At 39.0% G+C, this 26,696-nt stretch overlaps 1 protein-coding gene and 1 pseudogene across 3 annotated transcripts in view; one reads left to right on the top strand and one right to left on the bottom strand.

The window, feature by feature from the left end:
* Positions 1–1,409: 1,409 nt before the first annotated feature.
* The window catches only part of JMJD1C (jumonji domain containing 1C), a 172,418-nt gene continuing 147,131 nt past the window's right edge, over positions 1,410–26,696 (top strand). Inside the window, exons 1-2 of one of the 3 annotated variants that reach the window (XM_023754618.1) lie at positions 1,410–1,451; positions 8,731–8,895. In XM_023754618.1, coding sequence (XP_023610386.1) covers positions 1,434–1,451; positions 8,731–8,895 — 183 coding nt within the window. In that variant the 5' untranslated portion in view covers positions 1,410–1,433. Of the gene's footprint in view, positions 1,452–8,728; positions 8,896–26,696 lie in introns of those variants that run through there. The other 2 variants (XM_023754616.1, XM_023754620.1) reach the window with 2 other exon arrangements.
* Positions 5,974–7,405, bottom strand: LOC102431261 (annotated as a pseudogene).

The raw sequence follows: 26,696 nt of genomic DNA, 5'->3' as shown, positions 1-26,696 counted from the left end.
TCCTATTAGCCCTACTTGCCCCTCATTTTTGAATCTTTGGGGCTTCTCTGTTGTAAATTGGAGTGTTTATCAGCTTTGCCAAATTCTAGCTTTAGCTTAAGCTTCTTTTATTGCACAAAGTCAGCTGCCACTGCTATTGCTGTTATTTTAACATAGTTTTATTCTGTCCATTTTACCAACCTATTGAAACCTTTTTTTAATATATTTTTTTTTATTGACTTCAGAGAGGAAGGGAGAGGGAGAGAGAGATAGAAACATCAATGATGAGAGAGAATCATTTGATCAGTTGCCTCCTGCACAGCTCCTATTGGGGATCAAGTCTGCAACCCAGGCATGTGCCCTTGACTGGAATCAAATCTGGGACCCTTCATTCTGCAGGTTGATGCTCTATCAACTGAGCCAAACCAGCTAGGGCTCTATTGAAATCTTTTGGAATCTTCATCTTATTATCCAACATGTTAAATTATTCTCTTAATGTTGAGTCCTGTTGACTCTATCTTTTTTATCTTGATTAAAGTATGAGGAAAGAGCCCTGTGGATTACTTTAGAAGAGATTCAGTCAGTTTACTTTAGTTCTTGGTTAATACTGTAAGTTATGGTTGTTTATCCACCTGAATACCCTAGTGTGCTATATTATTAATGAGCTTATATTTTTCATTTTATTCCTAAAAATATTTTCAATTCTTTCCCCACAATATCATGATTTTTAAAATTTCTAGTGTATTAGTTACACTAGTCTACCTAAAAAGAAGAAATTTATTGCTAAAGAAAAAGTTTAGGATTACTTGTAGCAAAATAAAATTTGCTCTTGGTGTAACCTTTTTCTCTTGTAGTGCTTGCAAGCCATCTTGCAAATAATAGTTTTTATACTCTAGATATAAACTGACATAAATGGATTGTCAAGAGCCTTTTAAACTCAAATTATGTTTCTTTAATATATAATTTTCTTTTTTAAATATATATTTGCATTGGTTTCATAGAGGAAGGGGGAGAGAGAGAGAGAAACATTAACGAGGAGAGAGAATCATTGATAGGCTGCCCCCTGCATCCCTCACACTGGGGATCGAGACCACAACCCAGGCATTTGCCCTGACCGGGAATCGAACCCTGGCCTCCTGGTTCATAGGTCAATGCTCAACCACTGAGCACACAGGCCGGGCTAATATATAATTTTCTTGAAAAAGTTTTCCCCATTTCCAGAATCAGTGCATTTTAGAAGTTGTTTTCCTTTCTTATTATGTTTTACAGATTACATTAGAGATGCATGCCTAATTTGGGTCTGTGACTATTTAGACTCATTAGACAAAAACTAATTTAAAAAGTATCTCAGTATTCTCTTACTGTCTTCTTTTCTCATTTCAACTTCATTTACTTTATAACTATGTTTCTTCTACCTTTTCCAGTTTTCTACTCAATTCTCCTTGGTGGAGAAGATGGATGCAAAAGAGGAGGTGTGAGTAGTTCTTTATTCTCTCTGCATCTGTTAACATTACATCATCTTTCCCATGCAATATTCTTGTTTCTTCTTAGTTCATCCTCTTACATTTATGCAGCCAGTGGGCTTGTATTGTTTTCTTTAGTATTATTTATAAAGTTTAGTTTATTCTGACAATACTCTTACAAGTTTTATGATATTAATTTGTAAATATTCTTAGTTACGTTTCCCTTCTTCCATATGTCCTTTTAAATCTGACATGAAGAAACTATATAGCCATATTGTTTCTCATTCATCACCTTTATTCAGTTCACTCACATTTATTAAGTTCCTAAAGTATATCAGGTCCTGGGAAATAAAATATTGATAAGATATTTCTTTTACTATTGGAGTCCATACTTTCTTAGGGAATATCTCTTCCCATTTCTTATTAGAATTATTGACATCTAAATAATTAAAAATTAACTTTTGCTTTCTTGATTTCCAATCCACCTTATTGATTAGTATTTCCTTCTGGAGCTATATGTGGTATTATAAAATTTGACTCAGGTTTGAGTTCTCACTCTGCCAAATGTTAACTATGTTAGATAAACCTTTCTTTCTAGGTTTTGCATTCTCACCTATAAAAAAGTACCTAATATCTACTTTATAGGTTTGTATTGTGACAGAATTTAGAAGTTAAAAATGAATTGAGAGAATATACATACATGTGTTACATAATACTTCTTAAATTTCAAAAGCTGTATGATGGTATTTTTTTATAAGGATTGCTATCTAAATATTTATTGCAATTCTCTTAAAATAAGATTTATGTCTCTCTGGGAGCAAGAACTGTATCATATATTGATCCTTATCATTGCAACTGGTAAATAGCAATGTCTTATAATTTGGGTTGAATTTCCTAAAAAATTGACTTAAAACAAGTATAGCATGTTAACATTTCTTTCCACCCTAATGTATTCATTCCATCTATGTAACTTTAAAATTTAATGTTAAGAAAACATTCTATATGGATAATTTCTATTACATATTTATAAATATTATTGCTTCTGATTATTCTCCTTCCCAAATTATCATGTTGTCACTCTTGGATTCGTGGATTTCTAGATGCCTTTTATCTCTGTTACTTAGTTTTTCTTCTTCTTTATCTGTTTGAAAAATAAATTATACAGGCATGTTACTATTCCAATAGCAAATTTCATTTTCCTAGCTTTTTTATGTGAAGAGATCATTTTTATTTCTTTATGTTAAAATATTAAATATCTTACAATTAGTGTAGTTTAGACATTGGGTAATTAAAAAAAAACAAAGATTAAAAATATTATGTATATTCTTGTCTCCCGCCTCCTTCTCACTTTAGAATGAGATTGACCAATTTCTCTGATGGTCCTTTTTAAATTAAATTTGTTGTTTTTCTGAATAATTGCATTTTATGTGTCCTTTCTCCTTTTAACATTTTAATATAATGGAATCTTAATCATTGTGACAAATCTCTAGCCAGACATTTTCTCTGTATATGAAGTGTATTATACTTTTAGGTCAAAGAAAAAAAGAAAGTGAAGCCAGCATGTGTCAGTTACCTTATTGAGTCCTTTTCTGACATTATCAGGTTTAATTCTTACAACGACCCTCTGAAGTATTAATTACCTCTATTTTACTAATTTGAAAACTGAGGATCCGAGAAATTTTTTCATTCATGGTCTCAGTGTTCTAACTCGAGAGAATATACTCTTTGTCCTATAGTATATGACCTGGAAAGTAATGATTCAGAGTATTGAATACCATTTTACCATTATATAATAGCTTTATGGAATCACTTATATAACTTTCTCATCTGAATTTAAGACCTTCAGTGTCTTAGATTATAAATAATAATTCTCAGTACTCTTTTATTCATTGTTGGTCTTGCTAAATTGATACTTGTCTAGAACATTCTTTGGAAGCATATTTGTGAAGTTTTAAAAAGTTCATGGAGTTTGGATAAGTAATGTACATTTGGGAGTAGGACAACTTATATTAGCCTGGGGCAGTTTGTTGGGTTTGCTGGTGACAGCATTTCCAGCTCCCTGACACTGACCATATTTCTTTAGAGAGCTAAAGCAGGGTTCCAGCGATTGGTGTTCTCCTTTTCTCTTGACATTAGTTTAGGTTGCAAACATTATTTTATTCCTGTTTTTAATCAGTGCAATCAAAAATTATCTTATGCTTCTCTTCTATCATGAGAGCTGAATGAGCATGGTATGTTTCAGGAACAGGAAAAAAATCAAGGTACCAATCTGTAGAGTAAGGGACTAGGGATTGTAGCAGGATCAGAAGAATGCAGAAAACAGATCTTTAGGGTCTTGTCAACCAGTGTTAAGTTCAGATTTAATCTAGTCCCATGGGAAACTAATAGAAAGTTTGAAAGTAAGGGGGATAACTAGATATCCTTTTTCCTGTTTTAATATCTTACTCTACAACAAATAGAAGACTCTAAAATGTACTCTTTAAATTGCAAAAATGTAAATTGAATGCTGTCAATATAACAGAAGTCTAATTTATAGTGGGGTCACTGCGTGATTATAGATAGGTATAGGGATTCTTCCCAGTCTACAGCTGGAGCTCTTGAAAGCTATTTTATACTTTGGAGCAACATGACAATTAAATCCTGAAACCTGGGAGTTACCACATCCATTTTCTTCATTCTGATAGGAATAGGAAATTAAGATATTCCTAAAACATTTTTTTTCAGGTGCCTTTTACTAGTATACATAATTTTATTTATTGCTCAATACAGAGGACAAGACAAATTTTAAAGCATGTACGTGTTTATACTTGGAAAATTTGGGAAAGCATAAAGAAAAATTAGTACACCACTCTTGGGTAATTTTCACTGGCATTTTTGCAAGTGCTTTTCTAGTTTATATATATATATATATATATATATATATATATATATATATATATATATATATATTATTTTATAGTAGAATTGTAGTATAATAGCACAACAGTGAAAAGTTGTAGGTCCCGTGTTGGGCTGAGTGATTGATGAGGCCAGAATATGAGAGAGTGAACTGGAAACATAGGAAGTGGTGTTTGAGGAGTAAAGTGTTTGAAATTGCAGTTATGGAGAAACTGTAGCTAGAGGAGGGGAAGGAGTGGTTCATGTAGGATGGATGATAAAGGAAGAAGAATGAACTTTGCAGTGAGGAATAAAGAATAACCTAATCCATCTCTAAGCTCAGTAGTATAAGGGATATAGTAGGGAAAACAGTCATAACTTGAGAGGAATCCAGCAAAAAACTGTGTCTTTGAAGAAGATCCATATTTAATTTAAAGGAAGAAGTGGAAATTATGGTGGATTTTTACTGGTATTATTTCAGAGATCACTGTGACAGGTTTTCGAGAGTTCTATTAAAGAACATATATGCATAACCCATATAACACCGAATACAGAATGGCGATGGCTAGAGGGAAGGAAGGGCAGAGTGGAGGTGAGCAAAGGGAGGGAAAATGGGGACATATAGCCACATCAGCCAGCGCTGAATAGGTAGTTTTAATTAAAAAGTAACACAGGCTTATGTAATATATCTCTTCAAAAAATGGAATCACTAAGAAATGCAGTAGCCGAAACCGGTTTGGCTCAGTGGATAGAGCGTCGGCCTGCGGACTGAAAGGTCCCAGGTTCGATTCCGGTCAAGGGCATGTACCTGGGTTGCGGGCACATCCCCAGTAGGAGATGTTCAAGAGGCAGCTGATCAATGTTTCTCTCTCATCGATGTTTCTAACTCTCTATCTCTCTCCCTTCCTCTCTGTAAAAAATCAATAAAACATATTTAAAAAAAAAAAGAAAAAGAAAAAAAAAAAGAAATGCAGTAGAAGGAATCCTAGACTCCTCATCCGTGTTACAATTTTCAATTTTAGTCCTAATCCTATCATGTGAAGAACCTTTGGAATTTAGCCTCTGTGATAACAATTTTATCATATGTTAAAGTAACACCCATCTTTTTTTCTTTGAAGATTATGTTGAATATAGGATGAGCAAAATATTTGAAAACTCTTAGCGTATTGTAAATTAAATATATTATGCATTTATAATGTTTCTACTGAGTATAAAACACAATGGGAAATTTATCAGTAAATAATGAATCAACCATTACCTATAATCAAAAGGTAACTAATAAGATTTCCAACTACAGTTGACTCTTTTTTATTTTATTTTTTAGCTTAAATTTTTTTTTTACAAATCTTTATTGTTGAAAGTATTACATAGGTCCTCCCCCCCCCCATTAATCTTTTCCCATCTGCTCCCCCCCACCACCACCACCACCAACCTATTGTCTGTGTCCATGGTTATGCATATATGCATACAAGTTTATTGGTTGATCTCTTCCCACCCACCCTCCCTGCCTTCCCTCTTAGGTTCAACAGTCTTTTCATGCTTCTATGTCTCTGGGTCTATTTTTGATCATCAGTTTATTTGGTTCATTAGATTCCACATATGAGTAAGATCACATGATACTTATCTTTCTCTTTCTGGCTTATTTCGCCTAGCATAATAACTACAGTTGACTTTTTTTTTCTCTTTCAAATAATTTTAATAATGTGGCAGTCAAAATATGAAAAACAGCCTCAAACGTGTTCCCTTTAAAGGTGGTGCTACCATGATTGCTTTGCACAAGCATGATCAAAGGTAATGATGATACCGGATTCCAAAGAGGAAGGGTGTTAAGAAAGCTTCAAGGCTCACAGACTGAAAAGCTTGGTTTCGGGAAGTCTCAGAGGAGTCGCAGGTGGCAGGAAAGACATGAAATTTAAGGGACCTTCACAGTACAGGGTGCGGTTACTGGGTCATCAGCACCTTGAAACGTTTCTTGATGGTGATTCGGTGTTGAGAGTATTTGTCGTCTGGGGAGAACCGAGCAGGATGGGCCGAGCAGATCTGTTGTCCCGTAGGATCAAACTTCTTTAGGGTATGGACCCAGTCTCCCTGTTCATGGAGGTAATACTGGAGAAATAGGATCTTGCTGAAGCAGGAGGTTCCAATTCTGTCTGCAGCTCAGTCTACTGAGGGCCTCACATCTACAGTTGACTCTTGAATGGCATGGGTTTGAACTGCTCAAGTCCATTCATACATGGATTTTTTTTTCAATAAGTACTATAGATGTATTTTCTCTTATTATTTTCTTCATTTTAATAACATTTCCTTTTCTCTAGCTTGCTTTATTATAAGAATACAGTATAGTCCTAACCGGTTTGGCTCAGTGGATACAGCATCAGCCTGAGGACTGAAGAGTCCGAGGTTCAATTTCGGCCAAAGACACATACCTGGGTTGCGGGCTTGATCCCTAGTGTGGGGCATGCAGGAGGCAGCCAATCAATGATTCTCTCTCATCATTGATGTTTCTATCTCTTTCTCCCTCTCCCTCTCTGAAATCAATAAAAATATATATTTTTAAAAAAGAATACAGTATATAATATACATAACATAAAATATGTGTTCATCGACTGTTTGTTATTGGTAAGGCTTCCGGTCTGCAGTAGGTCTTTACATTGAATTTATGTCCTTTGGGTTAGGGAAATGTTTACAAACCTTGGCTTTTTGGATTCTTGACTGAAATGTTTTGTCAATAAGACCATATTATAATTGTTCATGAGGGCAAAGCAGAAAATGTTGAGGTTTTCCTTAACATTGTCTCTGCTTCAGTTTTTCTGGAGCTCCCAGAAGCCCATTTATACTACAGCTTAATAATTAAATATGAGAATCTTATAAAATTTTAAATAGTGGGAGAAATTTGTATAGTTTGAAACCTTTGCATAACACCAGATAGACCTCATCTCAACCCCTAAGGATCATTTTTAGAAGAAGCCAACAGTCTTGTTTCTAGACTTGGGCTCCTGCTTGACTTTGTGTGGATAACTAGAAACAGATGTTAACTCCTTGAACAGTGTATTCCTGTCTTTACCAGTTCTAATAGGTAAACACATCTAATTAGCTTTTTAACGGGCAGCAGCACAAAGACCTCAGAATCAAATGTATCTTTTACCAGTTTGTCTCCATGTTTAAAAGTCCATGATAGCAGGAGTCAGAAGATATTTAATATTTATTAAGCACTTTGTACATGTGCATCACTGTACTGGACACTATAACAGCTCTACCCTCAATGAATTTGCACCTATAATTTAAAGATACTACATTTGAAGAATATAGGGTAGTATATGATCATATGATAATATAATGTGTGGCAGATAACTGTTTAAAGGAGTTCAAAGCTAAGTTTGTTAACGTGGGAGTTAACTTACATGCTGAAGAACTTGAAAGAGTCCAGCACAAACAAGATTTAAATACAGGGAAACTGAAACACTTCAAGTATAATGTAGCAAAAGATGGGTGGAAGAAAAAGATAAGAACAAGACTGCCTTCAATGTAACTCAACCTAATCGGGAAGACAGTTCTATGAAAAGATAACTTTAGAGAATTAATGAAAAGGGATGTAAATGGGGGCCAAAAGGGAGTAGAATGATTGAATGAGTTATAAAAGAGTCAGTTTTGGTTTTCCAAGTATAACATCCTTGTCTTGTTCCCAGTGTAGAGGAAAAGCTTTCAGTCTTTCACCATTGAGTATGATGTTAGGTTTGGGTTTTTCAATATGATCTTTATTATGTTAAGGTTGTTTCCTTCTATTCTTAGTTTGAGGTTTGTTTGTTTTTTAATCATGAAAGTGTTTGTCAACTTTTTTTTCCTGTATCAATTAAGATAATCATGTTTTTGTTCTTCATTCTGTTAATGTGGTCTATTGCATTGATTGATTTTTTATGCTTTAAAATATCTTGCACTGCTGCCTGTCTTTGTATGAAAGTTTTATTGGAAAAAAGCCAAGCTCATTTGTTTACATATTGTCTAGGACTACTTTCATACTATGAAGTCAGAAGTAAGTAGCTGTGACAGAGACCATATGGTTTGCAAAGCCTAAAATATTTACTGTTTGGTCCTTTATAGAAAACGTTTTCCAACCTCTGCTTCTAGAATCATCAGTATCTATATAGTGCTCTAGTATGTCTTGAATAGGTATTGGTCAGTCTATACTGACCAACATTTTATAAATTGCTTTTCTTAATAAACTTACGACTTATATAATAAGTAGGGGTTATAATGTGGTTATGGATAGATTACTTAAATAATAATTTTAAGTGAAATGTTTATTTGAATAATGAATTTGGTAATGTCTTCTCATTCAACGTCATGGCTTATACATATTTTAAAATATCATACTCTGTATTGCTTATGGAGTTTTATGTTTTCTTTTCCATAGGTGTATGTGGAATTTGATGATCTTGAATGGGATAAACGAGAGTGGGTTAGAGTTTATGAAGATTTTTCAGCCTTCTTGGTGGAATACCACTTAATCTGGGCCAGGAGGAACAACCCTAGCCAGACTCAGGGATCAAAGAGCAAGCAGATTCAGTGGCCTGCATTGGTAAGATCACTTTCTGTTTTATTAAGCATTTTTATTTTGTTTAAAAGAACAAGAACTAAATGTAAGTTTAGGTTTATCTGCTGATTATCCTATATAATAAAAGCCTAATATGCTAAGTGTTCGGTCGTCCGGTTGTCTGTTCAACCAGTCAAAGCATAACATGCTAATGATATGCTAAGACCACTCAACTGCTCACTATGATGTGCACTGACCACCAGGGGGCAGACGCTCTGACCAGTAGGTTAGCTTGCTGCTGGGGTCCAGCCAATCAGGAATGAGCAAGACGGGCTGGACACGCCCTGGAGCCCTCCCATGGCCTATATAATAAAAGGGTAATATGCTAATTGACCCTCACACTGTCACAAAGATGGTGGTGCCCACAGCCAATAAGGAGGGAATATGCTAATTGACTGCCCCGCCCTCAAAGATGGTGGTGGCCACAGCCACAAGATGGGGGCTCCAGTCCCCTCAGCTCCACCGGGGCGGCAGGTGCACGGCAAGGCCGGGTCCGCCCCCAGGTGGGCCAGGCCACTCCACGCACCTGCCTCTGGAGTCCCCCAGTCCCCTTAGCCCCCCAGCCGCCCAGGGCCGGCCTGAGGCACAGGCAAGCCTCAGATGGCCAGTCACTATGAGGCGCACTGAGCACCTCTTGGTCCCTTTGCCTAACCGGCAGGCTCTGATCACCCAGTGGCAAATGGGGAACTGGGGTGGGGGGCAGGGCCAGGGAGCGGGTGGAATGGCCGACCTCTTGGTCCCTCCCCGCAGCCAGCAGGCTCTGATTGCCTGATGGCGAACAGGGAACCGGGGGTAGGTGGCGGTGGAGGTCGGGGCTTGGCTGCAGGCAGCCGGGGAAGATGGCCCTGATCACAGGCCAGGCCTAGGGACCGTACCTGCACATGAATTTGTGCACTGGGCCTCTAGTCCTATCTAATAAAGCAGTAATATGCAAATTGACCATCACTCCAACGCACAAGATGGCCGCCCCCATGTGGACACAAGATGGCCGGCAGGGGAGGGCAGTTGTGGGCAATCAGGCCAGCAGGGGAGGGCAGTTAGGGGTGACCGGGCCGGCAGAGGAGGGCAGTTGGGAGGGACCAGGCCTGCAGGGGAGGGCAGTTGGGGGAGACCAGGCCAGCAGGGGAGGGCAGTTGGGGGCGACCAGGCCAGCAGGGGAGGGCAGTTAGGGGCAATCGGCCCAGCAGGGGAGCAGTTAGGCGTTGATCAGGCTGGCAGGGGAGTGGTTAGGGGGTGATCAGGCTGGCAGGCAGAAGTGGTTAGGGGCAATCAGGCAGGCAAACAGGCGAGTGGTTGGGAGCCAGCAGTCCTGAATTGTGAGAGGGATGTCCGAATGCCCCTTTAGGCCCGATCCCGGTGGGCAGTCGGACATCCCTTGAAGGGTCCCAGATTGGAGAGGGTGCAGGCTAGGCTGAGGGACACCCGCCCCCCCCCCCCCCGCCCCGTGCACGAATTTTGTGCACCAGGCCTCTAGTATATATATAAAAGCCTAAGCAACTGTTCGACCTGTAGCTATGATGCACACTGACCACCACAGGGCAGACGCTCTGGCCGGTAGGTTAGCTTGCTGCTGGGGTCCAGCCAATCAGGACTGGGCGAGACGGGCTGGACATGCTCTGGAGTCCTCCCGCAGTCCCTCCCTGGCCAGCCACCCTCCCGCGGTCCCTCCCTGGTTGGCCGGCCCTGATCAGGACTGGACAAGATGGGCCAGACACGCCCTGGAGCCCTCCCGCAGTCCCTCCCATGCCTCGATCGTGCACTGGCAGCATGCAAAAGAATTTCATTTTATTTTTTTATTTTTATTATTGTTTAAAGTAATAATTAAAGGTAGGAATCTTACGCTCTTCATACCTGCCCGACTGCCCAACCTGATTCAAGACATTGCATTACTGTCATTGCCATTTTTCTAAATGGAAGTCCCTAGGCACTAATCACACAGGCAACTGCATGTGTCATATAAATGCACACCTTTTCTGTTAAAAGATGTCTCTTTCTCACTGGCTCTATTAGCAATTCTCCAGTTAGTTCAATACTTTAAAGGCTGTGGCAGCATGCAAAAGAATTTCATTTTATTTTTTTATTTTTTTTATTGTTTAAAGTATTACATATGTCTCCTTTTTCCCCGATTAACTCCACCCCCCCCCCACCCCCGCCTTCTCTCTGAGGTTGGACGGTATGTTCAGTGTTTCCTTGTCTCTGGATCTATTTTTGTTCATCAGTTTATGTCATTCATTCTATCCTACATATGAGTGAGATCATGTGATATTTATCTTTCTCTGACTGGCTTATTTCGCTTAGCATAATGCTCTCCAGGTCTATCCATGCTGTTGCAAATGGTAAAAGTTCCTTCTTTTTTGTAGCAGTGTAGTATTCCATTGTGTAGATGTACCACAGTTTTTTAACCCATTCATCTGCTGATGGGCACTTAGGCTGTTTCCGGATCTTAGCTATTGTAAATTGTGCTGCTGTGAACATAGGGATGCATAGGTCCTTTCTAATTGATGTTTCTGGTTTCTTGGGATATATTCCTAGAAGTGGGATCACTGGGTCAAATGGGAGTTCCATTTTGAACTTTTTGAGGAATCTCCATACTGTTCTCCACAGTGGCTGCACCAGTCTGCATTCCCACCAGCAGTGCACGAGGGTTCCTTTTTCTCCTCATCCTCTCCAGCACTTGTTGTTTGTTGGTTTGTTGATGATAGCCATTCTGACAGGTGTGAGATAGTACTTCATTGTTGTTTTGATTTGCATCTCTTGAATGATTAGTGACTTTGAGCATGATTTCATAATGTCTCTTGGCCTTCCTTATGTCCCCTTTCAAAAAGTTTCTATTTAAGTCCTTTGCCCATTTTTTGATTGGATTGTTTATCTTTTATTATTTATTTTTAAGTTAAGAAGCTTTCCCGAAGGTGGGGAGTTTTATTTATCTTGTCAGTTTTGTTTGCTCTTGAATGATCCAGGTGGAGAGAGCCTCCGAGAAAGCTCAGGATGTAAAGGTCTGTTTGGTGTCATCTCCCTAGTTTTCATCTTCACCATCAATGGAGAGAGTAGCATACTTGCTTGCAGAAATGAAGGAGGCTGGATTTACTCAGGTGCAGAATGGGAGTCTTGATCCTTTTTGTGTCTTTGCTATCTGATTCCTTCCAGTGGTCTTTGTTCCCTCCATCTCCTGTATGAAGACTGGACTTCCTGCTTTTGCCTTTTGGGATACTCCATCCACTGTATTTTCATATGCTTTCCTTGGTGGTCCTTCCTCAGATGGTTGAGCTGGAACAATTTTTCCCCCACCACTTGTAGGGGATTGCTGCTCTGTGTCTGAGCTCTGAGATCAAGCAGGAGGGTTAGACCTTGCTTCACCCAAGCATTCTCCTTTGGTGGAGGAGCTGGCTTTACCTTTAAGGGCTTTTCAGGTTTGGGAAGCTTAGAAGTTGGAGAGTGACAGTCTTCTTCCTTATTGAGTGTTTCATTTTCTAAAGATTTCTCACACTCCTTCCTTCTTCAAATTTCTGCCTGATGTGGCTGAGGTCCCAGTCTGTGATGACTCACTTCCTATCCTTAACTTTTCCTGTTCCTGTTCCTGAGTTAATTCACTTAGCCATCTTGTGTGTCTCTCTCAAGTCCACGGTTCTAGTTTAGGCTCATTCAGCTAACACTGCAGTTTCTTCCATTCTTTCCGTAGCTGCTCCTCTACTTCTCATTGTCTAGCAGCTGTTTCAACAGGCTTTGCCCCTCCAAAGATAGATGCTGCTCGACAGGACTAAAAGGTGCTAGCAGAGGAATCATCTTCTTTAGGAGTGTTCTGAGGCTTTAGATTCAATTTGGGTCTTTGGGGGAACCTATTATCACACCTGTAATCATTCCAAGAATAATCATTGTATCTGTCATATTTGTCTTCATAGCAGTCCCCGCCTCCTCTGTTGTGATCATCTCTACAGTACCCACTACCAAATGTTCTTCTGCCACTGCCTATCCTGGAATCATAGCCTCTATTATAGTCTCTGCTGCCTCTATCGTGATAGTAATCCTGGCCCCTGTATGGATCCATTTTCTGGCTTGGGCCATAATGAAAACTGTACCAGTACCTATCAGAGTATAGGTCTCAATCATAATGATCTCGATACTTGTCTACAAAGCTGTCATCATCTCTTCTAGGTGGGTAAATATCAAAGTTGTCTGTAGCAGGACAGCCCCTCCAGTGTGTATCTATTTAGTCAGAATCTCAATTTCGATCTCAGCCAAAAGAACCATCATCCCTGTCTTTATCTTGTGTTTAATCAGCGATGTCCACTCGAATTCTCCTGTTATTTAGAGACTCTTCATTGAGACTCAGGGCATTGAACAAGGAATCCAGGTCCTCAAAGTCAATGTAACCAAAACCTTTCAACCTTGCTGGATTGCTGGGTTCACTTGGTAAACAGACCACACTGGTATTTAATCCCCTAATGAATTCCTTAATGGAATCTTCTGTCACATTATAGGGCAGGTGCCCTAGAAAAGCAGTGTGGGGTGGCAATTTGGGAAACAGCTCCTGTCAATATTGAGTTCCTGAGCAGCTTGTGAAACAGTGGGAAAGATAGAACAGTCTATTGGAGGTGCTCTGTACCTCCATTATTATTATTGTGCCAAGTGGTTGAAACATCTCCTTCCAGGTTGCTGTTTCATGAGCCCCCGCTGACTGGTTTGGGGACAGATGTGCTTCCTCCACCAGTCCCTCCATCCTTAGCCAGAAAGTCTGTTAAGGACTTCGTCTTCTCTGTCGTATATCTTTTTTTTGCTGAGGCTGCCATGTTAAAAGAGGGAGAGAGAACATAAAGGCTTTATGTGTCTTTTTGTTAGTAGTCTTTCAGCATATTTAGTCTCCCAGTAATTTATTATGTGCATTAGGGGAAGCATAAATTGGATTAAAGGATACTAAAAGTTGACTGGTTTGTGTGCAGTGTGGAACAACTTTGCCAAGTGAAACTTTGTAGGTGAATAATAAGAGGATAAGAGGATACTTTATAACTGCTTCTTATAAAGCATTTAATAGCATATAATTTCCTTGGATTGTAGATAATAGCAGCTATTTAATGTGAAATTATATGTTCAGATAATAGGTAAAATTACTTCGTATCAGGAAATGTTCCATTTAGGAAAATATATTAGGTTATAATAAATTCTCAGTTTTATAAAAGAAACATGCTAAATTAATAAGATCATTAATTGTATGAGGAAAAAAGCCACATCTGTTTAACCATTGTTATCTCAGTTTTCTGACATTGTTTAGCATGTAATAGGTATGCAATATATATGAATAAAAAATGTTCTTACATTAATATTAAAGAAATATTTTAAAAGCCATTAAAACTTATTTCAGGTATCTATATAATAAAAGCCTAAGCGACCGTAATGGTGGAACGACTGGTCAGTATGATGTGCACTGGCCACCAGGGGCAGACACTCAATGCAGGAGCTGCCCTCTGGTGGTCAGTGTGCTCCCACAGGGGGAGCGCTGCTCAGCCAGAAGCTGGGCTCACTGCTACTGAGTGTAGCAGTGGTGGCGGGAGCCTCTCCCACCTCCACAGCAGCACTAAGGAGCCAAGCGGTAAGGAGCCTGCTGCTAAGGAGCAGTGAGTTGAGCAGTAAGGAGCAAGCAGGTGGGCGGTAAGGAGCAAGGGATCCCGAATTGCGATAAGGATGTCCAACTGCCAGCTTAGGTGAACATCCCCTGAGGAGTCCCAGACTGCAAGAGGGTGCAGGCTGGCCTGAGGGACACTAACTGTGCACGGATTTCGTGCACCGGGCCTCTAGTTTGGTATAAGTATTGTCAGGGTATTTACTTTCAGATTTTTAAAACATAAATTAATTATTTACAAGGATAGTTTTAGTTGCTAATAATTATACTACTTCTGAATTTTTCTTTTTAGTTAACATTTTAAAAGTATGAGGAGATAAGTATTTAAAAAGAAAAGATAGGGAGGGAGGAGATGCAATGAATTGAATTAATGGCATTTTTAAAAGAAAAATATAATATGGAAAGACAAAAGGTGATTTTTTTGATAGGATACTGTGAATACTTTAACAAAATAAAGAAGATAATTTTATCCATGATTGGTATTAAAAATTATTTGTTGAATGAGTATGTAGAATGGTTAATGTGTAGTTTTTAAAACCATGACTAGCATGCTTTTTTATTTTATAAACATTAACTCAAAAATTGGTTAAAACTTGTGAGTAATTATGACACATACTAGAGGCCTGGTGTACAAAATTCATGCATGGATGTGGTCCCTAGGCCTGACCGGTGATCAAAGAGTGAGTGTCTGGCGTGGAAGGGCAGGTCCCAGCTGATCACTGGGCTCTGGGCAGCACCTGGGCCCCCAAACCCTCACGTGCCCCCCTCCACCTGAGTCACGGCGCCAGAGTCCTCATGTGGAGATGTGGTGAGCGTGGCCAGACACCATGAGCCGGGGCGCAGCGTGGACCTCTGGGCCGCCCAACGGTGCTACACGGAAGCCGGGCGGGCAGCACGCTCTCTCCTGGCTGGCCTAGCAGACCGGCTCCTGTACGAACCCATAGGGAGCCCGACCAGACCCTGTGGTCCTGGCGGCTACAGCCCGGCTCACCCAGAAGAGGCTGTGTGGGTGCGGGTCAGGCTCCTCACAGGTGCCCAGCACCTGAGCACAGGGACTTCCCTGGCACGTGAGCCCTGGCGTCCTGGGGGAGGGTAACAGAGGGAGTGAGAGCAAGTTCGGCGGACACCCAACATTCTCAATGTACCTCCATCCCCTTCCCCCTGACCCCCAGGTAGCTGGCAAGAGATCGCAGACCCCCTCCTGGGTGCCGCAGGAGTTTGGTCGCTGCCACCCACCCCCAGTTTCCCACTCCAGCCTGGGGCCTGGCCCCGATCAGGCAATCAGGGCCTGCCAGTCGCTGGTCACCATCGGAGGGCCATCAGGTGCCCACTCACCTGCTCCTCCATCCCGCTGCGGTCCTGCTCTTGTCAGGGCCCATTTGGGCCAGCAGCACCTCCACTGCCACCTGCTGCCAACGCCGCGTTACCGACGCCCGCCATGTTCTGCGCTCCTCCCCGCGCCCCACCACCCCCCTGTGGTCAGTGCATGTCATATCCAGCGGTTGAATTCGAAGTTTCCCTGTCAAACGACTGCCCCAGGGGGCAATTTGCATATTAGGCTTTTATTATATCGGATGTGAATTTTGCATGAAAAGTCTCAAAAGCAGGAATCAGTAATATCAGTAATGCCAAAAAGTGTGCCTTAGTATTATAGTTAATGAATAAACATAACTTTTAAAAAATCTTTGGGTTAAAATCAAGATCAATTCCTAATGTATATTCATAAGTTTTTAGTATTTTGGAGAAAATTTCTTTAGGAAATAACTTGTGTCATTTTAGAAATTTGTGTTGTAAACCTTTTAACCTCACAAAACTACTTAAATAATCACTAAACCTCCTTTTAAATTTCAACTTAGTTTTTCTAATGTGCACAAAAAAATGCACACATTGTAAAAAAATTGGAAAATGGTATAAAGTAGAAAATCATAATCATTCTACTTTCACTACCAAATAGCCAACTTACTTTGACATATCTTCTTATAAAATAAATTTCTCTGCTTTCTTTTTCCCCCACAGATTTTTAAAATTTTTAATTATGCTAATATATGCTTAACATAAAATTTACCATTTTAATCATTTTTAGGTATAAAGTTCAGTGGCATTAAGTATGTTCCCATTGTTGTACGTCCATCTATCTGTAGAACTTATTCCATCTTGCAAAACGGAAACTGTACTCATCCCCTCCTCTTCTCAGCCCCTGCAACCACCATTTTACTTTGTCGTTATGATTTTGACTACTCTAAGTACCTCATGTAAATGGAATCATACAATGTTTGTCTTTTTGTGACGGCTTATTTCATTTAGCACAATGTCTGCAAGATTACTCCATGTTGTAGCCTGTCAGAATTTCTTTTATAAGGCTAAATAATATTCCATTGTAGGTATATACAAGTATTTATCCTAGTTGTACTAGTATTTATCCTATATTGTACTAGTATTTATCCTTTTGTCTATTGAGGGACACTTACGTTGCTTCCACCTCTTGGCTATGCTGAATAATATTGCTGTGCACATGGGTGAACATATACATACCTCTTTTAGATCATGCTTTCAGTTCTTTTGGGTATAAACCCAGAAGTGGATTGCTGGATCATATGGTAATTCAATTTTTAATTTTTTTGAGAATTTTCCATACAGGTTTCCACAGCAGTTCTATTTTACATTCTCAGCAACACTTGTTTTTAATTTTTAAAATATGTTTTTATTGATTTTAGAGAGAGAGGAAAGGGAAAGGGAGAGAGAGATAGAAGCATCAATGAGAGAGAATCACTGATCGGCTGCTTCCTACATACCCCTGAATGGGGCTCTAGTTCACAACCAGGCATGTGCCCTGACTGGGAATCGAACTGTAACCTCCTGAGTCATAGGACACAACCACTGAGCAACACCGGCCGGGCTGTCCTGGTTTTGATTTGCATTCCCCTAATGATTAGTGATGGTGAGCATCTTTCATGTGCTTTTTGGCCATTTGTGTATCTTCTTTGGAGAAATGTCTATTCAAGTCCTTAGTCCATTTTTTGAATTGGATTGTTTGTTTTTGTTACTGTGTTTTAGGAGTTATCTGTATATTAATTCCTTACCAGATATAATCTGCAGATATTTTTTTCCAATCTGTGGATTGCCTTTCTAACTCTGTGGACAGTATCTTTTGATGCACAAATAATTAAAATTCTCATGAAGTTCAATTTGTCTGGTTTTTCTTTTGTTACTTGTACCTTTGGTGTCATATCCTAGAAGTCATTGCCAAATTTAGTGTCATGAAGCTTTTGTCGTATGTTTTCTTCTAAGAGTTTTATTGTTTTAGGTCTTACATGTAGGCCTTTGATCCATTTTGAGTTCATTTTTGTTTATGATTTTAAGTAAGAGTTCAACTTCTTTTGTTTGCTTGTGGATATCCAATTTTCCCAGCACCATTTGTTGAAGAAAAGATTGTCCTTTCTTCATTGAGTGGCTTGGCACCCTTGGCAAAAATTATTTATACATATATGCAAGAATTTGTTTCCCAGCTCTCTTTCATTAGTCTATATGTCTGTCTTGATGCCAGTACCACACTGTTTTGATTATTGTAGCTTTATAGTAAGTTTTGAAGTGTGAGTCCTCCAACTGCATTCTTTTTCAAGATTGTTTAGCTACTTAGTGTCCCATATGAGTTTCAGGATTTTTCTATTTCTGTTGTTGGGATTTTGATAGGGTTTGCATTAAAACTGTAGATGGCTTTGGGTAGTATTGACATGTTAACAATACTACACTTTCTAATCCATAAACACAGGATGTCTTTCCATTTACTTAAGTCATTAAATTCTTCTAGCAGTGTTTTGTAGTTTCCAGTATACAAGTGTTTCACCTCCTTAGTTAATTCCTACGTAATTTTTTTCCTTTTGATGCTACTGTAAATGGAATTGTTTTGTTAATTTTTATTGTTTGTTATTAGAGTATAAAAATGCAGCTGGCTTACTTACATGTTGATTTTATATCCTTCTGCTTAGTTAACATAGTACTCAATTGTGAAAAGCTGGAAGCTTTTCCACTAAGATTGGGAACAAGACAGGGATGACATTCTATTCAAGATAGTATTGAAATTTCTAGACAGAGCAGTTAAACAAGAAAAGGGGGGAAGGCATTTACATTTGAAAGGAGCAGTAAAATTATATGGTTGCAGATGACATGATCCTATATATAGAAAACCCTAAAGATTATAGACTCACATGCACACACACAAATACATATGAAAACTAATAAATGAAGTAAAGCAACATGATACAAATCTCTGTTTTCTTTTAATCATAGTTTTAGGTAAGACTGCATTAAAATTGTAGGTCCTGCCTTTTTTTTTTTTTTTTACTTAATGTTTTACATTATATACCTTTCTCTTCACAGGGCAATAACTAACATCATATTTCAGTTTTTTAATAATTGGTATTGTAGTTGTTTCTAGTTATTGTGTGATTGTAAATAACTGTGATAAATCTTTGTCTGCAATTATGATTATTTTTAAAATTTAGAATTACAATAGAATTACTGGCTGAGGGTATGAACTTGAAAACAACAAAAATCTAAAAATCTTCTGATACTCCACAAATTATTTAAACGTTGTACTTACTCACATTGTCTCCATTCAGTGTATGGGCCTTTTCATCTCACCTGGACCCTAACACCCTAGTTCCTATGCCCCCCTCACCTGCAAGCATTGATTACTTATTATTTTTTTAAATACATTTTTTATTGATTTTGGAGAGGAAGGGAGAGGGAGAGAGAGATAGAAACATCAATGATGAGAGAGAATCATTGATTGGCTGCCTCCTGCACACCCCTCACTGAGGATTGAGCAACCTGGGCATGTGCCCGTGACCAGACCTTTCAGTTTGCAGGCTGACACTCTATCCACTGAGCCAAAGTGGCTAGGGCTGATTACTTATTTTTATACCATCTTGTTTTAAATCCCAAACAAACATGCAAATGGAGGATTTTTACAGCTTAAGGAGGGCAGAATTGAATTGACGATTACACCATTTTTATATCTACTAATTTGATATTTAAAAATACGACTTCATTGTTTTAATTTGCATTTCTTTAATGTGATGAATATTTTTTTATATTTATTAGCAAAATGTATTTTTTGTGAATTGTCTGTTTTCAATTACCTATTAGGGTTTTGTGTTTTTATAATAATTGTTATGAGCATTCTTTATATTACAGCTATTATAAAAAACCTTGTCATATTTGTTTCATGGTTTGCTTAGCTAATTTTATGATAGCAAGTCTTTTTGAATTGTATGTTTATATTTAAAGAAAGTCTATATAATGGGGTATGTTCCTTAATTTAGACAATTAGATTGTGTCTTTCTTTCTGCTTTCTTTCTTTGTTTCAAGATGTTGTAAATATTAGTAGAACAAATAATTGAAATAAGAATGCTTGAAAATCTTTAGAAAATGACCATTTTCGGTTTTACAAGACTTTGCAAACATTCATTTATTTATAGTACATGACAGATTCTATTATTTTCCTATCTGTTTATTAAAATAAGGCTCATTTAAGCTTATCTACAAGCAGCAGTTATGAAACCAGGATTTTTAAATTCCTATATAGCAAAACAAAATATCTACAAATTTGAGAAATTTTAGGGATCTATATTAGGTGTCAATAGAATGAAATACAATGGGAACTAATACTCTTTGCTTTTCTACAAATTTAATGTTTTTAACTCTGTATACATGATACTTGCTTTTATGTTCTTGCATATGTTTATATTTATTATCCTCTTTCTAGTTTCACCCTCTTGTGGTACCTGTTAAATATTACATATTGGTTCTATTATCTTGTCTACTTATTTTGATAAATTATTAGAAACTGACAGTATACCTGCTAGTTCTTTAAATCATGACAGGACAAAAAAAATCATGTAAACTCATTAACCTATTCTAAATTTATTTTTAACCCTTTGCACTCCGCTGTCCTCTCTCAGGGGACATCGGAATTCTAGCATATCACTCGGATGTCCCCTCTCGGGACATTGCAGTTTATTAGTGATTAAGGGGAATTGAGTTATTTCAACGCAACTTTTTGAGACATGCATGTTTCCCTGAAGTTTTATCTTGAAATGGCACAAGAAATTAAATCAAAATATCGTAAAATTACTAAGATATATACAAGAAATGTCAGCGGGTTTTGTGTCGGATTAAACAATAAACTACATATTCCCGATGTGGGACAAAGAAAACGGGACTGCATTGTGTGTTCTAACAGGAAAACACCTGGTGGCAGGCGTCAAACCACTTATTACTGTCAAACATGAACTAATCAGCCTGCAATGCATATTGGGGAGTGTTACAAAACTTATCATACTGTACAAAATTATAAACAATAAATTTTTTTTTTGCAAATATACATTCCTCGATGTCACCCAATTCATATAAGTCCAATATCATTATAATACGTTACTTGGTTCCAAAATTATACTAAATAATACGAGGGTCTGTAAATGCACGTTTCCGCCGCAAAGTAGCGTCGAGTAGCTGGTAGCCAATGTCCAGAATGGTTCGGAGTGCAAAGGGTTAAAATTTAAAAATAAATAAAACTGTAACAAAATATGGGATAGTATAATGCAGAGTTTACTTCTCCGGCATCTCTTCATTTTTCTTCCCGGGATATCAGTGGCAAAACATGTATTGAAGCACCACATATATAACATGCTCAAATGGTGTCTATTTTTTGTTTGGTTCTGTATGATCAGGGTACCACCTGAGGCCATTCTGATGATGGAGGCCTAGGTAACTTACATTTTTATGTAAGTTGCTTAATATAATGTTAAATTTTATATTTTTTAATAAAGTAAAATATTCATGAAATCACATTTATTTGTACCAGGGAAAGAAAGTGTTGGCACTCATAATTGAAATCAACGAATCACCTACCTAACTGGGTTAGGGCCCTGGCTCCATCTCCTTTAGGAAAACCTTCTGTGGGGAGTGGGGCTTTGACCCTAACCCAGCTGGGTTGTAACACTACTGTATTTTCTAAGGGGCAGAATTTTCTACTACTTTTCTGCTGGCCCATCTTCCAGATCACCCCAACCAGAATTAATCTCACCATCCTGTGCTCCTGTAGAGCTTTGTTTGCACCTCTGTTTTAACAGCTAGCACATTCTGCTTTGTATTATTCTTATGTTTGTATGTCTGTCTTTCTTTACTAGATTGTAAGTTCTTTGAGGACAGGAATCATGTCTTAGTCATTTTTATATATTTCCTAGGAGTGTAGCACAGTATCTTATCCATCTCATATAGTAATTAATTGCTTATTTTAAAATGATGAATTTACTCCAGGTAGTGAAAAAGAACCCTACTGGGAATTATAGCAAGTTAAACAGCCAGTTATAAAAGTAAGTAACCAATTTGAAACATTGCAAATAGTCAAAACAAATAATAAAAATGCTTATGATCGATGCCCTCTTTCTAATCACACACAATTGTAGTTCTTGAAATTGTCAGGGAAAAAATATATAATTACCCAAATGGGTTATTTTAAAGATGTAGGAGAGAACTTACCTCTTTATTGTCAACTAAATATGTTAATCTGCAATAATTTATCTGAATTTCTGTAGTGATTTTTAGGAAGTTCAGACTTTTTCTTCTCAGTGCAATTTTACCGTCATAGATAGGTTATTCTGGTTTCACCAGGAATTGTGATCATCAGATCATAATCGTGTAAACCTTTGTCAATATGTTCCTTTTAGATTGTGTGTGTGTGTGTGTGTGTGTGTGTGTCTAGTGAAAGTAGAATTCACTGTTCTTGGGCACAAAATTGCCTTTATGTCTGGCTTACTTGGTTTACATTATGACCTCAACCAGATGTTACTAAAATATGAAGACATGCCAAATTCCAACTATGAATTGAATTTTGAAATAAAGAGTTTTTACATAATTACAATTGAGTTTCCAGAATTAGAATTATTAGTTTTTGTACTTTGGTAACTAGTGAAGTGGTAGTAAAGACAATATATTGTCAGAATTATGACTATCTTCACTTTCTGAGGTCAAATTATATATATAGAAATATTGAAATTTTCAAATGATAAAATCTAATACTGGGAAATATTGTAATGAACGAGCACTCATTTATTTCTTGTGGGTCATAAAAATGACATGATTTTGGAGGAAAGCATTATGTTGTAAGAACCTTAAAGAAGTTCATATGCTTTGATTCATTAATTCTACTTTTAGGAAATTATCTTTACAAAATAATTCTTGAAAAGTAAAAATTGTATTCAGTTCAGTTAATGTTTATCAGGCATCTTATATGAGCCAGACAGTATGCTAGGATTGCAGATAGAAAACTGAAAGGCGTAATGTTACACACAGAAAGATGTTCATTGTAGTCCAACTAAAGGGAAAAAAAGGGGAAACAACTCTGATGTCTGTTTTGCTGGTGTAGCTCAGTGGTTGAGCATTGACCTATGAACCAGGAGGTCACGGTTTGATTCCCAGGCAGGGCACATGCCCAGATTGTGGGCTTAATCCCCCCAGTAGGAGATATGCAGGAGGCAGACAATCAATGATTCTCTCTCATCATTGATGTTTCTACCTCTCTCTCTTCCCTTCCTCTCTGAAATCAATAAAAATATATTTAAAAACAAAACATAACTCTGATGTCTGACAATTTATGAATGTTGTTAAATTGATATTCTGAGATGCAGCTTTAAAAATAATTAATACTTTAGGGAAATATGGGCAAATAAAATTCCAGTAAAAAGCACAGATCTTTATTATAGCAGTATCAAAATTATGTAATTAGAAAATATTATAAAGTAATTGAAATCGTTTTTGAGAACAGTGGGATTATGCCTGACTCTAATTTGTCTTTGATAAAAACAACTATTATTTTCTAATTTGAAATTTTAATGTAATAACTTCATATCATAATTTTTATTTTAGAAATAGATTTTTGTAAATTAATTAGATTAGCAGATTATTTTATTTATTTATTTATTATTTTTTTAAATATATATTTTATTGATTTTTTTACAGAGGAGGGAAGAGGGATAGAGAGTTAGAAACATCGATGAGAGAGAAACATTGATCAGCTGCCTCCTGCACACCCCCTACTGGGGTTGTGCCTGCAACCAAGGTACGTGCCCTTGACCAGAATCGAACCTGGGACCCTTCAGTCCACAGATTGACACTCTATCCACTGAGCCAATCTGGTCCTTAACCCTAACCCTAACCCTAACCTCTCTCCTACAAGGAGGGTACAAGTCATATTCAGAAGAGTTTCTGTTCTTGCTAACTATACTATACTAGAGGCCCAGTGCACAAAAATTTGTGTACTCGGCGGGGGGGGGGAGGGGTGGCCCTCACCCGGCCTGTGCCCTCTTGCAGTCTGGGACCCCTTGGCGGATGTCCACCTGCTGGTTTAGGCCTGGTCCCCGGGGGATCGGGCCTAAGCTGGCAGTCAGACATCCCTCTGGCAGCCCAGGAGCCTCGGGGGATGTCCACTTGCCAGCTTCTGCATTGAGCATCTGCCCCCTGGTGGTCAGTGTGTATCATAGTGACTAGTCATTCCCAGTCATTCTGCTGTTAGGGTCAATTTGCATATTACCCTTTTATTATATAGGATAGAGGCCTGGTGCACGGGTGGAGGCCAGCTGGTTTGCCCTGAAGGGTGTCCCGGATCAGGGTGGGGGTCCCGCTGGGGTGCCTGGCCAGCCTGGGTGAGGGGCTGAGGGCTGTTTGCAGGCTGGCCACACCCTTTCAGGGTGGGGTCCCACTGGGGTCCCTGGCCAGCCTGGATGAGGGGTTGATGGCTGTTTGCAGGCTGGCCAAGCACCCCAGCGGGGACCCTCACCCATGGGGGTATGGCCAGCCTGGGTGAGTGGCTGAGGGCCGTTTTTAGCTGCTCACAGCCCCTTCAGGGTGGGTGTCCCTTCTGGGGTGTCTGCCCAGCCTGGGTAAGGGGCTGATGGCCGTTTTCAGGTTGGCCACTGCTGCGGGCTGGAAGCAGATATCTGGGATTTATTTATCTTCTGTAATTGAAACTTTGTAGCCTTGAGTGGAGCTCAGGGCGGGCAGGGCAGAGGGGAAGCTTGGCTTCCTCCATCACCGGGGCAACCTAAGCCTCCTGCTCGCTCCAGGTCCTTGGCCACTGCCATCTTAGTTGGATTAATTTGCATAGTCGCTCCTGATTGGCTGTTGTGCGTGGCTGGTGGGTATAGCGGAGGTATGGTCAATTTGCATGTTTCTCTTTTATTAAATTAGACTAGGAGCCTAGCGCGAGCGATTCAAAATCACGTGGCGCCGCCAACCCTCGAGCCACAGGTCTGGCCCTGCCTTGCTCCCCGGACCCCGCAGAAGCCGCGGCCGCTGCCGGTCCGGCCCTGCCTCCCTCCCTCTCTGGCCCTTGAAGCAGCCGCGGCCACTGCTGATCAGGCCTTCCCCTAGTCCAGTGGTCGGCAAACTCATTAGTCAACAGAGCCAAATATCAACAATACAACGATTGAAATTTCTTTTGAGAGCCAAATTTTTTAAACTTAAACTATATAGGTAGGTACATTGTTATTAACTTAATTAGGGTACTCCTAAGCTGGCCTTTGCTAAAAACATCCTCAATCTGATTGAGGTACGTTCGCTGAAGTCGACCCCTTCCAACTCTCCCATCCACACTCGTCTTGTATACTTGTTTCAGATAGACGAGTGTGGATGGGAGAGTTGGAAGGGGTCGACCTCAGCGAACGTACCTCAAAACAATGTACCTCCCCCGCGCTGCGTATCCTGCAGCCCGCCTGCGCCGCATCTCCCGTCGCTTGACCAATCGACACCCCCCACTTCTTCTAACGCCACTTCTTCAAAATAGACTCGCCCAGGCCGAAAACTGACTTGTGCGCATGGGCCACGAAGTTTCAATCACAGTGTATGTGCGCACCCGCACATGGTATTTTGTAGAAGAGTCACACTCAAGGGGCCAAAGAGCCGCATGTGGCTCGTGAGCCGCGGTTTGCCAATCACTGCCCTAGCGCAGGCACATCGAGGCTCCTGCCGGCCTGCCCCCGACGCTGCACACACAACCTCCTCCTGTTCGGTCGACCCGTTATGGCGTCCCAGTTAATTAGCATATTTTTCTATTTTATTTATATATATGGTATGTCTTCTTTTGATGAGTCATGAGGGCAGGGACAGTCAGAGTACATCAATGTAAATTATATGTGCCCTAGGTGAACTTCTATAGGTTTGGAGATCCATAGGATTCCCATAGGTGTGCTCCCTGAGCCTTATCAGCTGAGATGGAATGTCATTGTCCCATGGCTACCTTGTCCTCCATATGTATTAAAGTAGTCAAGAGTCCCTTTTGGGTCAGAATACAAGTAATTTTCCAATACTAGTTCCTAGTATTATCAGCATTATTTGTTGAATCTGCCTGACCCATATTTCTAAAGCCTCATTATTTTCATAGGCTGATTCATATCCCTTGCTTTTCTCCTGAAAGAGAACTCCCTTAAATTTGCTCATTCTGGTTAATAGGTCTTTTTCTTCTGAACATTGCTCCCCATAAAAGTGAATTTAGTTTGTCTCACAATGCCTAAATCAGCACCAATCTCCCTTAAATCCCTTTTCTCTTTTGTCTTTCATTTTGTTTAATCCAACATGCATGTTATTACCATTATATGCCAATGGCATACATTGTGTACTAATGAAGTACAGTTATGATACATCTTTTATATTCCAAAATTATGATTAATTCTAGATGAGTCATAATCACACCTAGATGTAATTTAAAATGGACATAAAGCTTCCTATAGCCTTCCTTGTCTCAGGATGGAGGTGTTTTTTATGGAGTGTTGGGGCTACATGTGTTAAATAATATGAGTAATGTAACTATTTAATTTTTGAAGGCTTACCAAGTTTCATCCATTTTTCTGAGTTTTACATCATCCCTTTGAGATAAATGCTGTCATTATTCCTATTTTCCAGATGAGTGAGCTGAGGGAGACATGATATAGTAAAGTAACTTACTGAGGACAGAAGCAAGTGTGTATTGAAAAGTTTAAAAAATAAGGGTTACAAGTGATAATTTTCATACTTTTCCACAGTTTATTATATGTTCTTTTAGACTTTCTCTCTCTCTTCCTTTCTCATTCAAATCATAAAAACATATCCTCAGGTGGAGGATTAAAAAAAAAGATTA

The sequence above is a fragment of the Myotis lucifugus genome, unplaced genomic scaffold (genome assembly GCF_000147115.1).
Source record: "Myotis lucifugus unplaced genomic scaffold, Myoluc2.0 scaffold_62, whole genome shotgun sequence".
NCBI classification, from domain to species: Eukaryota; Metazoa; Chordata; class Mammalia; order Chiroptera; family Vespertilionidae; genus Myotis; species Myotis lucifugus.
This window is presented reverse-complemented; position numbering and strand designations above follow the sequence as displayed.